Source organism: Rhinopithecus roxellana, chromosome 1 (genome assembly GCF_007565055.1).
Source record: "Rhinopithecus roxellana isolate Shanxi Qingling chromosome 1, ASM756505v1, whole genome shotgun sequence".
Taxonomy (NCBI): Eukaryota; Metazoa; Chordata; class Mammalia; order Primates; family Cercopithecidae; genus Rhinopithecus; species Rhinopithecus roxellana.
Genome location: NC_044549.1, coordinates 51076503 through 51092104, shown reverse-complemented (window position 1 = coordinate 51092104; position 15602 = coordinate 51076503). Strand labels below are relative to the sequence as shown.

Genomic DNA, 15602 nt, shown 5'->3' with positions numbered 1-15602 from the left:
CACTGGTAACAGGTGGGACCAGAACCCAGGTCTGTAAGCGTTGAGGAGCTCTGCCTGTTGAATTCAGACTGGCCTTTAGCTCAGATGGACTCTAGTAGAATAAAACCAGCAGGTACTGTGTTACACAGATCGTATACCTCATTTACAGATGTCATCTCATCTGATCCCTGCATAGACCCTGGGAATTTAAGGACTGATATCTCCATGTTACAGATGAGGAAACTGAGGCAGGCAGGTTAAGCAACTTACCTAAGGTCATCGGGCTGATATGTGGCAGAACTGGGTCTTGGCATCAGACAGTCGGATCCCAAAATGTGTGCCCTTTACTACTGTTCTCTACTGCAGTCCCAGAGATGACCAAAATGTTAGGGCCAGTGTTTACGGCTAGGCCAGGCATGTGAAGCAACAGTGTGGCAGAAAAGCTGGCTCCGGACTCTGCTGCCAGCATTACTACCCCAAGTTGCCCAAGGCACTTCCAGTGTCCCAAAGACAAAGCCTGAGACACCATCACACTGGTGGGTTTGTGGCTCTGGCTTACATATTTTTCTTGAATGTTACCTCTTTATGTTACAATTTTATGAGGTTCCTGAAGATCTTCTAAAAGTTTAGATTTGCCCCCCACCGCCCCACCCCTGGACTTCTGAGCCTCACTTGATTATCTGAAAATAAAGCCTTCATGGTCACAGTTATGTTTCCCTTTTTCTTTTTGACTAGGAAAAATAGTGTTTGCATGGGTTGGGAGAAGGCTGAGGTGGAATCAGAAAAAACAAAATTCTTTGAAAATCTCTAATAAAGCCACTTCCAACCCACTAGGATGGCTTAGATTAAAAAAAAAAAAAAAAAAAAAAAAAAAAAAAAGCAGACAGTAACAAGTGTTGACAAGGCTGTAGAGAAATTAGAACCCTCATACATTCCTGGTAGGAATGTGAAATGATACAGCCTCTTTGGAAGATAGTCTGGTAGTTCTCAAAACATTAAATATAGGTTTATCATATGACCCAGCAATTCCACTTCTAGGTATATACCCAAGAGAAAGGAAAATATGTCTATACAAAAATTTGTACACAGATATTCACAGCAGCGTTATACATAATAGCCAAAAAGAAACAATTCAAATGTCTGTCAGTTGAATGGATAAACAGTATGATCTATCCATACTGTGGAATACTATTCAGCCATGAAAAAGAATGAAGAGCTGACACATGATGCAAAATGGATGGACCTGGAAAACACACTAAGTGAAAGAATCCAGACACAAAAGGCCTCATATTGTATGATTTCATGTAATGAAATGTTCAGAATAGGCAAATCCGTAGAGACAGGAAGTAGACTAGTGGTTGCCAGGGGCTGAGGGGCCTAGAGGGGAATGAGGTTTCTTTTTGGAGTGATGAAAATGTTCTAAAAATAGATAATGGTGTTGGTCACACAACTCTTTAAATATACTAATATCCTAAAAAGCACTGAATTGTATTTTAAAGGGGCAGATTTCATGGTATGTGACTCATATCTCATTAATGCTGTTATAAAAAGAAAACAAACGCTTCTGACACCATTGATGCTGCTGCGTTTTAAGAGGAGGGGTGGGGATGTCTCTGGTTGGAAAACAAGGATGAACTTTTGTTTTTACTTAGTGAGAAATGGAAATTGAATTTTTAAAAAAGTCTCTGCTTCGGTCATGTTTCTGGGAACCATTATAATGCTATCCCTTGGCTGACCCAGGGTGCAGGACGCGTTCTCTCCGAGAGGCGTGAGGGGGAGCCTCACTTCAGACACGAGGAGGCACCAGGAAGGCAGCACTCTCAGGGCCTGGCCCCCAGGCTGTGGGATGTGTGTGTCTGGTCTCAGCACGCAGTTTCATATGTCTGAGTGTTTTGTGCTTTGACCCATGAGTCCAGCCTCTACCTCAGTTTTATGGATGTGGAAACTGGGGCTCCCCAATGTAGCCCAGATGTGCGGGGTTTAATGAGGAATCCAGGACCCCTAGTCCTCCTGGGCTGTTTCCACAGTATCACATTTGTGCTGTGCCTTGTCATCAGTGGTCCCAATTACAGTGCAAATGATAGCTCCGAAGGGGACATCAGGGAAGTCCTGGAGGGACTGTTTAGTACTGGGAAGGTGGTGGGGCACGGAGGGGTGAAGGATTCAGCAAGGGAATGGCGCAAATGTCTGAGGATTTAGAAATCCCTATCCCGTATCCAGCCTTCCCCTCCGCCCACTTACAAGCTCTTCCAGCTATTCTGCTAATTGGGATACTTATTCTCGCCAGCCTGTCTCCTCCATTTCAAACTTTCCAGCGCCCAGAGGGCTCAGCCCCGAAGGCCCCTTCCCCTCCCTGCTGGGCTCGTGAGCTTCAGAAAGGTCCCAGCCTGTCTCGGAAGGGCTGGGAGAAGTTACATCTGCAGTCTGGCCCCATTCGCATGAATCTCCACACCAGTGAGGATGGAATTTGAGGTTGGAGTGCCCACTGAGAGATTCCCAGGAGGGAGAGCGTTCCTTTCTTTTTTACGACTTATTAGGCCCTTTTGGCTGTGTTCAGACTTGTGGCTCCCAACGAGCGTTACATAGGACGGAATTAAATGGTCAGAGTTGGACAGCACCAGGCTGAGTTATACAGCATTCGTCTCCCCACGTGGAGACACATGTCCTTTTACAACTCTAGGATGCCGAAAAGAACTAGGCTCATTTGGAAGGTCGTTTAAGGTAACAGGCTCTGGGCAGCTTTAATTGATATTCCCTTCACAGCACAAGTGGACTCAGAGGGTGGATACAGTCCCAGGGAGACTAGGTGGGGGGATTTAGAACTTGGTCCTTCTGCAGGCTCTTCAGAGCTGGCCAGAAAGGACCTGCTGTATGTCAGGCCATGGCCGCTTTCACCATCATGTTCTCATTGACTCCCACAGTGAACCTCCTTAGTTGTCACCACTTTAAGGTAAGAAACAGAGAGGTTCAGTGGCTTGCCTGAGGTCACACAGTGACTCTCTTCTGTGTGGTGCCAACATTCTGGGCTACTTGGTCACTAAACTTGCAATGCTGACCACCTGGCCCTTTTCCTGTTTTCCTAGAATGTGACTCTCCAGGTAAACTTCTTCAGTGGTGAGACCATGTTACCCCTGTAATGACCACATGCCCAGAATTTCCTGGAAAGATCCCATTCAAGGTACAACAGACCATTGGTTCTTTTTTCGTTGTTTCTTTTCTTTTTATGTATGTATGCATGTATGTATGTATGTATGTATGTATGTATTTATTTTTGAGACGGGAGCTTACTCTGTCGCCCAGGCTGGACTGCAGTGGCATGATCATAGCTCACTGCAGCCTTGACCTCCTGGGCTCAAGTGATCCTCCTGCACCAGCCTCCCAAGTAGCTAGGACTACAGGTATGCGCCACTGCACTTAGCTAGTTTTTTAATTTTTTGTAGAGATGGGAGGTCTTGCTTTGTTGCCAGGGCTGATCTCGAAGACTCCTGGGCTTAGGCAATCCTCCTGTCTCAGCCTTCCAAAGTGCTGGGATTACAAGTGTGAGCCAGCTGACCTGGCCCTCTCTTATTTTTTAAATTGACAAATAATAATTGTACATATTCATTAGGTCCATAGTGATATTTTGATATATGTAATTTATAGATCAGATCAGGGTAGTTAGCATACCATCATCTCAAACGTTGATCATTTCTTTGTTTTGGGAACATTCAGTATCCTCCTTCTAGCTACTTGAAACTATATAATATATGATTGATAACCATAGTCCTACAGTGCTATGGAACCCTAGAACTTATTCCTCTTATCTGGCTGTATTTTTATATTCTTTTACAGGTCTCTCCCTATCCTCACCTTACTCCTACCCTTCCCAGCCTCTAGTATCCTCTGTTCCACTTTTTACTCCTATGAGATCAGCTTTTTTTTAGTTTCCATGTATAAGTGAGAAGATGCAGTGTTTAACTTTCTCTTTCTGGCTTATTTCAATTAACATAATATCCTCCAATCCCATTTGTGTTGCCACAAATGACAGAATTTCTTTCTTTTTTATGGCTAAATAGTGTTCCATCTTGTGTGTATACCACATTTTCATTATCCATTCATCTGTTGTTGGATACCTAGGTTGGTTCTGTATCTCAGCTACTGTGAATACTGCTGCAAGTAAAGATGGGGGTGCAGATGTCTCCTCCGTATACTGATTTTCTTTCCTTTGGATAAATGCCCAGTAGTGGGATTGCTGGATCACATGGTAGTTCTATTTGTAGTTTTTTGAGGAATCTCCATATTGTTCTCCATAGTAGCTCTACTGATTTACATTCCCATTAGCAGTGTGGAAGAGTTCCCTTTCTCCACATCCTTGCTAGCATTTGTTATCCTGCGTCTTTTTGATAATAGCCATTCTAACAGGTGTGAGATGATATCTCATTGTGATTTTGATTTGCATTTCCCTGATGATTAGTGATGTGAGAATTTTAAAAATATACTTGTTGGCCATTTGTATGTTTTCTTTCGAGAAATGTCTATTCAGATCATTTACCCATCTTTTTAATCAGATTGGGGTTTTGTGTGTGTGTGTGTGTGTGTGCGTGTGTGTTTTCTGTTAAGACATTTGAGTTTCTTACCTATTCTGGATATTAATTCCCTGTCAGATGAGTTGTTTGCAGATATTTTCTACCATTCTGTAGGTTGTCTTTTTACTCTGTTGATGGTTTCCTTTGCTGTGCAGATGCTTTGTAGTTTGATATAATCCCATTTGTTTATTTTTACTTTTGTTGCCTGTGTTTTTGAGGTCTTAGTCATAAAATATTTTCCCAGACTAATGTCCTGAAGCATTTCTCCTGTGTTTTCTTCTATTAGTTTTATAGTTTTGGGTCTTACATTTAGGTCTTTGATCCCTTTTGAGTTGATTTTTTCATAGCATGAGAAATGAGGATCTAGTTTCATTCCTCTACATATGGATATTCAGTTTTCCCAGCCCCATTTAGACTGTCCTTTCTCCAATGAGTGTTCTTGGCACTTTTGTCAAAACATTAGTTGTCTGTAAACATATGGGTTAATTTCTGAGTTCTCTATTTTGTTCCCTTGGTCTACGCATCTGTTTTTATTCCAGTGCCATGCTTTTTTGGTTACTATAGCTTTGTAGTATATTTTGAAGTCTGGTAATGTGATGCCCCCAGCTTTATTCTTTTGGCTCAGGATTGCTTTGGCTATTTGGGTCTTTTGTGGCTCCATGTAAATTTTAGAATTTTAATTTCTGTTTCTGTGAAGAATGTCATTAGTATTTTGATGGGGATTACGTTGAATCTGTAAGTTGCTTTGGATAAGTATTGTCATTTTTACAACAGTAATTCTTCTGGTCCATGAGCATGGAATGTCTGTTTGTTGGTATCCTCTTTGATTTTTTTTCATCAGTGTTTTATGGTTTTTCTTGTAGAAGTCTTTCACTTTCTTAGTTAAATTTATTTCTAGATTGGGCTTTTATTGTAGCTATTGTAAATGTAGTATTGTGATTTTTTTGTAGCTCTTGAAAAATTGTTCTCAGCTAGTTTATTGTTCGTGTGTAGAAATGCTATGGATTTTTATATATTGATTATATATCCTGCAACTTTACTGAATTTATCAGCTCTAAGAGGTTTTTGGTAGAATATTTAGGGTTTTCTATATATAAGATTATGTCATCTGCAAACAGGGACAGTTTGACTTCTTCCTTTCTAATTTGGATGCCTTTTATTTCTTTCTCTTGCCTTATTGCTCTGGCTAGGACACCCAGTAGTATGTTGAAGAATGGTGGTGAGAGTGGACACCTTTGTTTTGCTCCAGTTCTTAGAGGAAAAGCTAAAAGCTAACAGTAAGATGTCAACTGTGGGTTTAACATGTATGGCCATTATTATGTTGAGGTACTTTCCTTCTGCACCTAATTTATTGAGAGCTTTTATCATTAAGGGATGTAGAATATTATCAAATGATTTTTCTGTCCTTTAAACTCTTGAAATAATGGTTAGAAATGTCATCTTTTTTTTTTTTTTTTTTTTTTTTTTTGTTCTAGAGACAGGGCCTTGCTCCTTCCCCTAGGCTGCTGGAGTGCAGTGATGTGACCAGCAGCCTCAACACCCCCAGGCTCAAGCAATTCTCCTGCCTCAGCTTCCCAAGTAGCTGAGGCTAATAGCAATAGGGATGAGCCACCACATTCGCTAATTTTTTTTTATTTTAGAGACGGCATCTCACTTTGTTGCCAAGAGTGGTCTTGAACTCCTGGCTTCAAGCGATCCTGCTGCTTCAGCTTCCCAAAGTGTTGGGATTACAGGCTTGAGCTACTGAGCCCTACTGAAATTTCATCCTTTTGGCCTCCAAATTATCTCTCAAATGTCCTTCTTCACTTACCGTACAGCAAAGCTTCAGATCCTTGGTCCTGGTTTGGGGCTTGAGAAAACATAGGCACTGAGCCCTGGGCAACCAGGAGACTTCAGCAAATAAACAGATATAAAGGTGCTTGTGGCCGGGCGCGGTGGCGCAAGCCTGTAATCCCAGCACTTTGGGAGGCCGAGACGGGCGGATCACGAGGTCAGGAGATCGAGACCATCCTGGCTAACATGGTGAAACCCCGTCTCTACTAAAAAATACAAAAAAACTAGCCGGGCGAGGTGGCGGGCGCCTGTAGTCCCAGCTACTCGGGAGGCTGAGGCAGGAGAATGGCGTAAACCTGGGAGGCGGAGCTTGCAGTGAGCTGAGATCCAGCCACTGCACTCCAGCCTGGGCGACAGAGCGAGACTCCGTCTCAAAAAAAATAAAAAAAAAATAAAAAAATAAAGGTGCTTGTAAGTCGTAAGGTACTGTAGAGATGGGGACCTTTCTACTGGTTCTGAACCACCCTTAGTGTCAGCTAGAGAGCAGAAAGATTCCAAATGATGGAAGGATAGGACAGTCTGCATTTTCATTGTTCCTATGGGCTATTCTGATAAACTTATTTCGTCTGTTCCTGTCAGGTTATGGAAACACCACCACTAGCTAATATCTAATGAGGACCTTCTTTGTGCCACTTCTGAGTGCCTTTGTTGCATTATTTCCATGAATCCTCTAAATAATCTATACCTATATTACTATCATCCCTGTTTTATAGATGAAACTGACAAAAAAGAAAAGCTGAGACATGGAGAGATTAAGAAACTTGCTTGAAGTGGCACAGGTGGGATTCCACTCAGGCAATCTGACTTCTGAGCCCACCCTCTCCACCTCCGAGGCCAGAGAATACAGTAAAGTACCCAGAGTACAGTGCAAAGTGCTGGTGAAGAGGGTAGGTTCAGAAGACTTTGCTGTGTACTCTCTCTGGGCTCAGAAATAATTTGCACTGTACTCTCTCTGAGGCCAGAGAGATTACTTTAGTCATCTTTGATCCCCCCATGTGTTAGCTCCATGAAGTAGTTGCTGAGCCATATTTGGTGAGTGAGTGTGAGGGGATGGGTGAGTAGAAGGATGGATAGCTGAGTGAGTAGATGGAAGGATGGCTGGAAGGGTAAATGGATGATCAGATGTCCAATGTCCTGAAGTGGATAGGTGGGTGGGTGGGTGGGCGGGTGGATGGATGGATGGATGGCTAGATAGATAGATGAATAGACGGGTGAATGAGTGGATGGGTAGGTAGTTGGGTTAGAGAGCTTTCTCACATGTAATATATTGGTATGCTCGAGGAATCCACCTGAAGATAACAACTCACCCAGTTATGATTATAATGGGCATTTTGACTAGAGAGGCTATGGACAATGTACCCTCAGTACCTACAGTAGACTCTAGAACAGACGGCTCTTAATAGGAATTTTTATGAATGAATGAAAAACCAGGCGGGCACCAGATAGCTGAAAATACAGAGCCTTGCAGGCTTCCTTTGACCATACTGAGCAAAGTACTCATCTCAGAAGTTTCTTTTTTTTTTGAGACAGAGTCTCACTCTGTCATCCAGGCTGGAGCACAGTGGCGCAATCTCGGCTCATTGCAAGCTCCGCCTCCCAGGTTCACGCCATTCTCCTGCCTCAGCCTCCCGAGTAGCTGGGACTACAGAAGCCCGCCACCACGCCAGGCTAATTTTTTTTTTTTTTTTTTTTTTGTATTTTTAGTAGAGATGGGGTTTCACCGTGTTAGCCAGGATGGCTTCGATTTCCTGACCTCGTAATCTGCCTGCTTTGGCCTCCCAAAGTGCTGGGATTACAGGCGTGAGCCACCGCTCCCGGCCTCATCTCAGAGGTTTCTGTTGGCAGACTGGGGAGATAGATACGATATGTAAGTGTTCCCAGTCTTTTTCCCCAAGGGAAGACATGGTTACGTTCCCAGGACACAGGTTTCTGCCAGGGTCTGTCAGAGCATTTGTGAAGAAGTTAACATCTATCAGAGATGTTTCCTTGCTCTATATATGATCAACTTGGTAGCAATACCAGGGTCGGTAGGAGCAGCAGTGTTGACAGTCTTGGTTTGAGTGTCAGAATGTTTTGATTTATTTTACTGCCAACTTCTGTTTAAGATAGGGTCTGTTGCTGCCATTTTTTCATTGACTCTGCAAAGGCATTGGATCATACTTGCTCTTTCATATTGTGAAAGCACATTTTAAAGAAATTTCTAGACCTCTAAAATGTATTACTATTATTTTTGATTGATAAATCATAATCCTATACATTTATGGGTTACAATGTGATGTTTTAGTATATGTATACAGTGTGGCATAATTAAATCAAGGTCATTAACATATCCATCGCCTTATCATTTTTATGGTAAGACATTTGAAAGTTTCTATTAGTTGGCCAGGCACAGTGGCTCATGCCTGTAATCCTGGCACTTTGGGAGGCTGAGGCGGGCAGATCGCTTGAGGTGAGGAGTTCGAAACCAGCCTGGCCAAGATGGGGAAACCCCCGTCTCTACTAAAAATTAGAAAAATTAGCTGGGCATAATGACTTGCACCTGTAATCTCAGCTACTTGGGAGGCAGAGGCTCAGGAATTGCTTGAACCCGGGAGGCAGAGGTTGCACTTAGTGGAGATCGTATCACTGCACTCCAGCCTGTGTGACAGAGCGAGACCCTTACTAAAAAAAAAAAAAAAAAAAAAAAAGAAAGGAAAGTTACTCTAAGTTACTTTGAAATCTATAATACTTATTATTGACTGCAGTTAGGCTGCTGTGCAGTAGTCTCAAAACCCGTTCCTCATGCCTGTTTGAAACTGTACCCCTTGATCAACAGTGAAAGCACATTTCTTCATCGTCTTCTTCTTTTTTTTGTTTTTACAGCTCAGGGCACAAGATTTTATTTAGTGATATCTGAATTTGGTTCTATCATGTGGGGCCCACGTTAGAAGTTCCATTTGGGTCCGTTACAACTCGAACCACTCCCCCCAAAAAGGGAAAGAAACTTAAAAAACAAAATTCACAACTTTTTCTTTGTCATTAAATATAGTCATATATAATAACCATAATATATTAGTATGCATTGGAAAGAGACACTGACCCTAACAATACGTCATGGTCACAACTAAACTCTCAATCCTGAGTGAATAGAAATTCAAAATGCAGAAGGGGGTCAAGGGAGGAGGGCAAGTGCATTTGGGAGCAGGGACTGGGAAGAAATGCCCAGTGACAGGAGTGGGACTGGCTTGGCTTTTGGCACGGGGCAAGGCCCCACCAGTCCCCATTTTGACACCCCTAGGTATGCCATGGCTGTGGCCCATAGGAATGTCTTGTCCATGGACCGTAGCCCAATGGCCCCATTAGTGAGTCTGGTTTGTCCACTCTCTGGGCTTCAAGGGGGCTTCCTTTAAGTGTTGAGAGCCTGAACGTCTTTCACTTTCCTGAAGGCAGGAACCAGCACTTTTCTAATGGTGACTTCTCCCCATTTGTTGTACTCATAATTCCTAAATAGGACAGTGAAATAAATGAGCCAGAAATATCATCAGAGCGCCTGAACCTTTGCCCCTAACATCTGTTTTAGTGATCTTTCTGGAAAACAGAATCAGATAAAAGAAGTAGAATAAGAAGAGGGCCATCTGCATGGGCCCCACGACTGCCATGGCTGAGGCTGAACTGAGGATCAGAAGTAACCAGGTTCATCTGTGAGGTCTGTGCACCTCCAATGTGAGCAAGATAACTTTAGTCAAACACATTATTATAATTTAATAATTATATGGTTTTATTTTAAAGTGTTAGAAGGGTCTGGGTGTGGTGGCGTACACCTATAATCCCAGCTACTGGGGATGCTGAAATGGGAGGATTGCTTGAACCCAGGAGTTAGAGTCCAGTGTGGCCAACATAGTGAGACCCCTTTTTCACATACACAAAAAAATATTTAAAAAATTAACTGAACCTGGTGGTGGTGCCTGTACTCCTTAACTACTGGAGAGGCTGTGGCAGGATTGCTTGAGTCCAGGAGGTCGAGGCTGCAGTGAGCTGTGATTGTACCAGTGCACTCCAGCTCAGGCAGCAGAGCAAGACCCTATGTCTAAAAATAATAATACATTTAAAAATACAGTGTTACAGGAATATACCATATGGCCTCACGGGTATTATCACTTAGGATGAGGCCAGAGTTGGTAGCAAGTGTTATAAATGAGTTGACTTAAAGAAAACATGAGGCAAATGATAGAACAGCTGGAGGCAGCGAGGGCCATGCTGAACATGGGGGAGTGGCTCAGGTTTGGGAAGCACAAAGACAGGAAGGGACAGGAGAATACAGAGCTGATGGTGAAGAAAGCTGATGTTAGAATTGTCATGTGTTGGTCACTATTCTGAATGTCTGATGTTATGTAACTCACTGAGAATTGAGCACTGCTGAGGCTTGGAGAAGCTAAACACAGCCAACAAATAGCCAAGCCAGAATCTGAACCCAGAAAGCCTAACTCAAGAGCACGAGCTCTCATTTCTACACTCTACTGACTTTCAGAAGTAAAATAACAACAAAAGCAAAGGCCCACCCAAGACCCAACTCCACATATCAGTGCACTGACAGGCCCCAACCACATCTGCTTTCAGGTCTCTAAAAGGGACCAAGCACGGAGAGAGGCACCTTCAGAGGCAGTGTATGTCAGCTCAGATTTACCGCGTGACCTCGAGCTATCTCCTTCCACTCCACAGAGGTTTGGCTTCCATGAGCCCTCTCCCCTGTATCACCCATGGCTTTGCCTCATGGAAACCACCCCCTGCTTGGCTTGAGGCAGAGCCCCCAGGTTCTGTGATGCCCAGCAGCATCTGATGCTGGGGAGACCACAGCAGCAGCAGCAGGAGCTGAGGGCGCCCACCTTGCCCTCCCCAGGTCCTGCAGGCTTGCCGGACAGGCTGAGCTCTTCGGGCCAAATCCCAGCAACCCTGGAATGCCCCTGAAGTTAAGCCAGGGGACAGCACAATCAGACTGGGTTTTGAGATGGTCACTCTGACCACTGGGTGGAGAACAGATTGCGTGGCAGCCAGGGTGAAGTCAGAAAGCTCAGGAAGACACCAGTTACAGACATTCAGGCAGGAGGTGGCCTGGCCTGCACAGGCTGTGCTGGAGATGCTAGATGTGTGGTCGGGAGGTATTTGAAGGTAAGTCTGCGAGGAAGGTAAGCCTGACGCTCATGTAGCGGCTGTGCTAGGAGACACTCGGGTTTCTGGCTTTCTGCCTGGCATGCACCTTCCTTTTGGATGTGGAGGAGGAGTGGTAGGAGCACTGCTAACTGCTGCATCCCTCATCCTTACTGCTTATCCTGGATAGAGCACCACCTGCTCCTGCTGACTGAGATGGCTGTTCCTCTCAGAGGGAGGGCAGGACTCCACTCCATGTCTGCTGGAAAAAGGGTTGCAAATCGATGCAGGCAGCTCTGGAAGGAGGAAAGTGAGGGCTCTGTGAGACCAGTTCATGCAGTCACTTTACTGAGCCTGATCTGAGCTCTGCTGAGCAGATTACATTTAGGCTGGGGACCGCTCCTCAGTGGAGGGAGCTGGTGGCCCTTGGCGGCATGGTGACTGGCAGCAGAGGTGAAGGTGACCCTGGGACAGGAGGGAGGCTTTGGCACACCTCAGCAAGTCTGGCAGGGGGTTATTTTTTTATATACCTTGGTAGTAGGTATATGGCTTGTTGTAAAACACCTCATCATTTGAAAGAAAAGGACAAAAAGCAATGTTTTTGAAAAGGAAAAAGAAAGAAGTCTGACCAGAGGGTAGCCTGTAGGCTAGTAGGTTGAGTCGTGGCTCAGCCTTGCTGAGGACTGGGTTTGCCTCTGTACACAAGTGCACAGCCACAGTTCCCACCTCCAACCCATTGTGTCAGTGGAGGCCCAGGCAGAGACAGGTTACTTTGTCCCTGCTCTGTCTGACCCGATAGCCCCTTGTGGAGCAGGGGACCCTACTCTGGCCTTGGCAGAGCCCCAAGCTCCTTAGGCTGCAGGTACTCTGGGGTTAGGTTCAGGCGGTTCTGGCTCCTATAAAAGATATTTGAGGAGCTCCAGGATAGGCGTCTAGCTCAGCTATAGCCTAAGGCTCTGTTTCTCCTCCCCTGATGTCCCCCACCCACCTCACTTCCCCCTGCCTGGGCCAGGGCCTGGGGGAAGGTTTGGTCCAGGCAGTCCAGGAAGTGTCTGCTCCCTTCTGTCCTGCCATCCATCTGTCATTCCAGCATCTTATCCAGGCATTCCCAGAGGGCAGGAGTAAGTATTTGGTGAGGATTTAATAAGACCAGATTTTGAGTAGGAAGAAAGGTTTGTGAGTTGTCTGGGGCCACATTGCCAATGGCAAGAGAGAGCCACTGAAGGTTTTTGAACAGAAGGGCATAGTCTCTTGTGGAATAATCAGTCTCCTGTGTAGAGAGAAGGGTTGAGAGCCCCTGCTGTGGGGATCACAGTTTGTGATTGTGCACGAGTTGTTCACATTTGAGAAGAGGGACCATGTCTGCTTCACTCACCAGTGTTTTTCTCAATGCCTAGCCCATGCCTGCTCAAAGCAGACATCAGTAAATATGTACTGACTGCTATGTTCATTATTTAGTGGCAATGCCTGTGGAGTAGTCACAGGCATAGAGATATGAGACTGTCACACCTAGATAAGCTGTGATGCTCACAGCAGCTGCCAAGAAGGTGAGACAGGAATCCTTGTTGCTATGCAGCTGAGTGGGAACTGATGCCCTGAGCGATGTCTTGTCTGTGATCTAGCAGATGGCAAGGCCGGGCCTAGGGGCTGGAATACGTGTCCTGGATTGTGTCCACCACATCATTGCATCCCTTACTCAGGCCCAGAGCACACTGCCACCTCAAGGACTAACGCTGCTACCTGACTAGGCCAGTCCAGATCCCAGACCACTCAGACTCAACATCTCCTGCCCGCATCGTGAGTTATTCGGGCCTTCCTTTGGCATGGAAGCCTGCCCCATGTCTGCAGGGAAGTGAGTCTGTCTTAACATGTGCAAAGGCACTGGGCAGCAAGGGCCTGGTGTGTTCAGGGCTCCACATGGAAGCTAGTATGGCTGGGGTGGGGAAGTAGGAGGTTTGTGCCTGAGTCTTCCTTCTCATTTTCTGTCCCTATGGCTCGAATGGCACCCCTGGTAGGTTCACTTTGCCTTTGCTAAACAAAAGCTCTAACCCTTCTTTCCCCTGCTCTGACCCAGCGCCTACACAGAGCCCTACAAAGTCTGTCCCATCTCGTCGGCAGCCCCCAAAGAGGACCTCACGTCGGATGAAGAGCAGAGAAGCTCAGAGGAGGAGGACAGTGCTTCAAGAGACCCCAGCCTCACCCACAAGGTAGGGCACCCCACAGGTAGGCCGTGGGCATCAGAGACGTGAAGGTGGAGAGATGGTTGTAACAGATCTGCTCCATCCCTTGGTGCAGAGGGAGCTGTTTGCAGATAGCTGGCCCCAGCTGGATGCGGGGACTGAGACACTCAGCATCAGGGCTCTAGGAAGCATCGTCTTCTGGGGGCCTGCCTCAGTGATGCAAGGGCAACTGCTCCTGCCGGTATTCACTGGAGTCTGATGAAGTTTGGGGCTTTCTGGAGCCTTTGTAGATGATGTGGAATAGAACTGCCTGATTTGAATGAAGACCAGCCTAGCTTCTAATGACCTCGGACACCCTGGGCCTCAGTTTCCTCGTCTATGAAGTGAAAATCATGAGGGTGAGATGTGTTAAAGGCTATAAGGGAACTTTGTGAGCTGAAAGCAGTTTTAGATGAAAGCTGGTTTCCCTGGCCCTGCAGTAGTGCTGTGAGGGGACGGAGTTGCTGGAGGGAGGTTGTTGTCTAGAGGCTGATGGTGAGTTGGGGGCCACGTCACAGTGAAAACCCAGACCTCATTGCTGGGCATGGGTGCATCAGTGCTGATGGGGGTAATATATGCTGTCTATTGGACACTCATGGTAAGCTGGCCTTCACCTACTCACTGACAAAGTCCCAACCCTTCCATACACCCCTTCTCAGAGTCACGAATTGCTTCCCACAATGTACATTTGCAGAAGCGGGTAGAGGTGAAGAACCGGCCTAGGGCATGTGGCTGGTCGGTGGCATCCCAGGAAACGTTACTGGGTGATATGGGGCTCAGGCATTTGTTCTGTAGGGAACATGACCACTGCAGGAAATGGGCTAGGAAGAGTGAAATGCCCCCACCCACCCCACCCATCTTCCAGGCCATGCCTGCATGTTGAGAGGTGACTGGAGAGGCAGAGAGTGAAGTGCCCCCTTTCCCCATTTCCCAACAGACCTCTGCACCTTTTTCTGCACCTGCCTCCCACTCGCCATCATCCACCCCTTCCAAGCCTAGGTTAGCTTTGCCACATTGATGAAAGACCATTGCAAGTGGATGCACTCAGTAAAGGTGCCTGACACTTACCAAGCACTGGCCAAATGGGGGTGTCTCGTTTTCCTTCCACAAAGGTGATTTCTTTTAAAAATCCACTGATCTCTCTGGACTGTGTTTTCATAAAGTTACCTACCAAGTGCTACAGGAGCCCTGAAGAGAGTTACTCCCCTCTTCTCTCCTGCCTCTTCCCCCGCAGTCCCTTCTCCCTCCAGTGGCTCCTTCACACCCTGCCCGTCCCCTCTCACTCGTCTCCCTGCTGCCTCATCCTTTCTAGGTACTGAGCCATGTGTCTGTCTCTTTCCTGAGGTTGTCCATGTTTGTCATCTCTTTGACTCCTACAAAAGCTTCACAGTTGGCACCATTATCTCTGTTTTATAGTTGAGGACACAGAGGTTCTGAGAGGTTAAGTAACTTGCCCAAGGCCACACAGCTAGTGAACGAAGGGGTCAGGTCTCAAGCACAGCTCTGGCTGGCTCCAAGTCCAGTGTTGTCTATCACTGCAGGCCTTCTCTGACCTCTCCACTCCTCCTTCTCTCCCAAGAAGGAATGTTGTCTCCTTGTGGAGAAGGGAGGAGAGCCTTGAGTTAATGGTGCCCATTTAGAGATGATTTTGGGTTTTCTGGGCATCCCTGAGGTCATGGAATCTGGGAGCAGAAATAGTTGCCATCAAAGATTTGGTCCCCACCCTGAAACCAGGAATCTGGTACTGGCCACGAGAATGTTGGAGGGCTGATGGAGCAGTGGAGCCCACCGTGTGCAACTCTCTGTACCTCAGAGTTCCCCCGCCCTTGTAGTGTACCCCACCACAGTCACCAAGTTCTCTGTTAAACCCTCCTCTGGGACC

At 46.0% G+C, this 15602-nt stretch overlaps 1 protein-coding gene across 1 annotated transcript in view; it reads left to right on the top strand.

The window, feature by feature from the left end:
- The window catches only part of FGD5 (FYVE, RhoGEF and PH domain containing 5), a 124971-nt gene that overhangs the window by 41038 nt on the left and 68331 nt on the right, over positions 1-15602 (top strand). Inside the window, 1 exon segment of the mRNA XM_010381519.2 lies at positions 13576-13708. Within this exon segment, the coding sequence (XP_010379821.2) occupies positions 13576-13708 (133 nt within the window).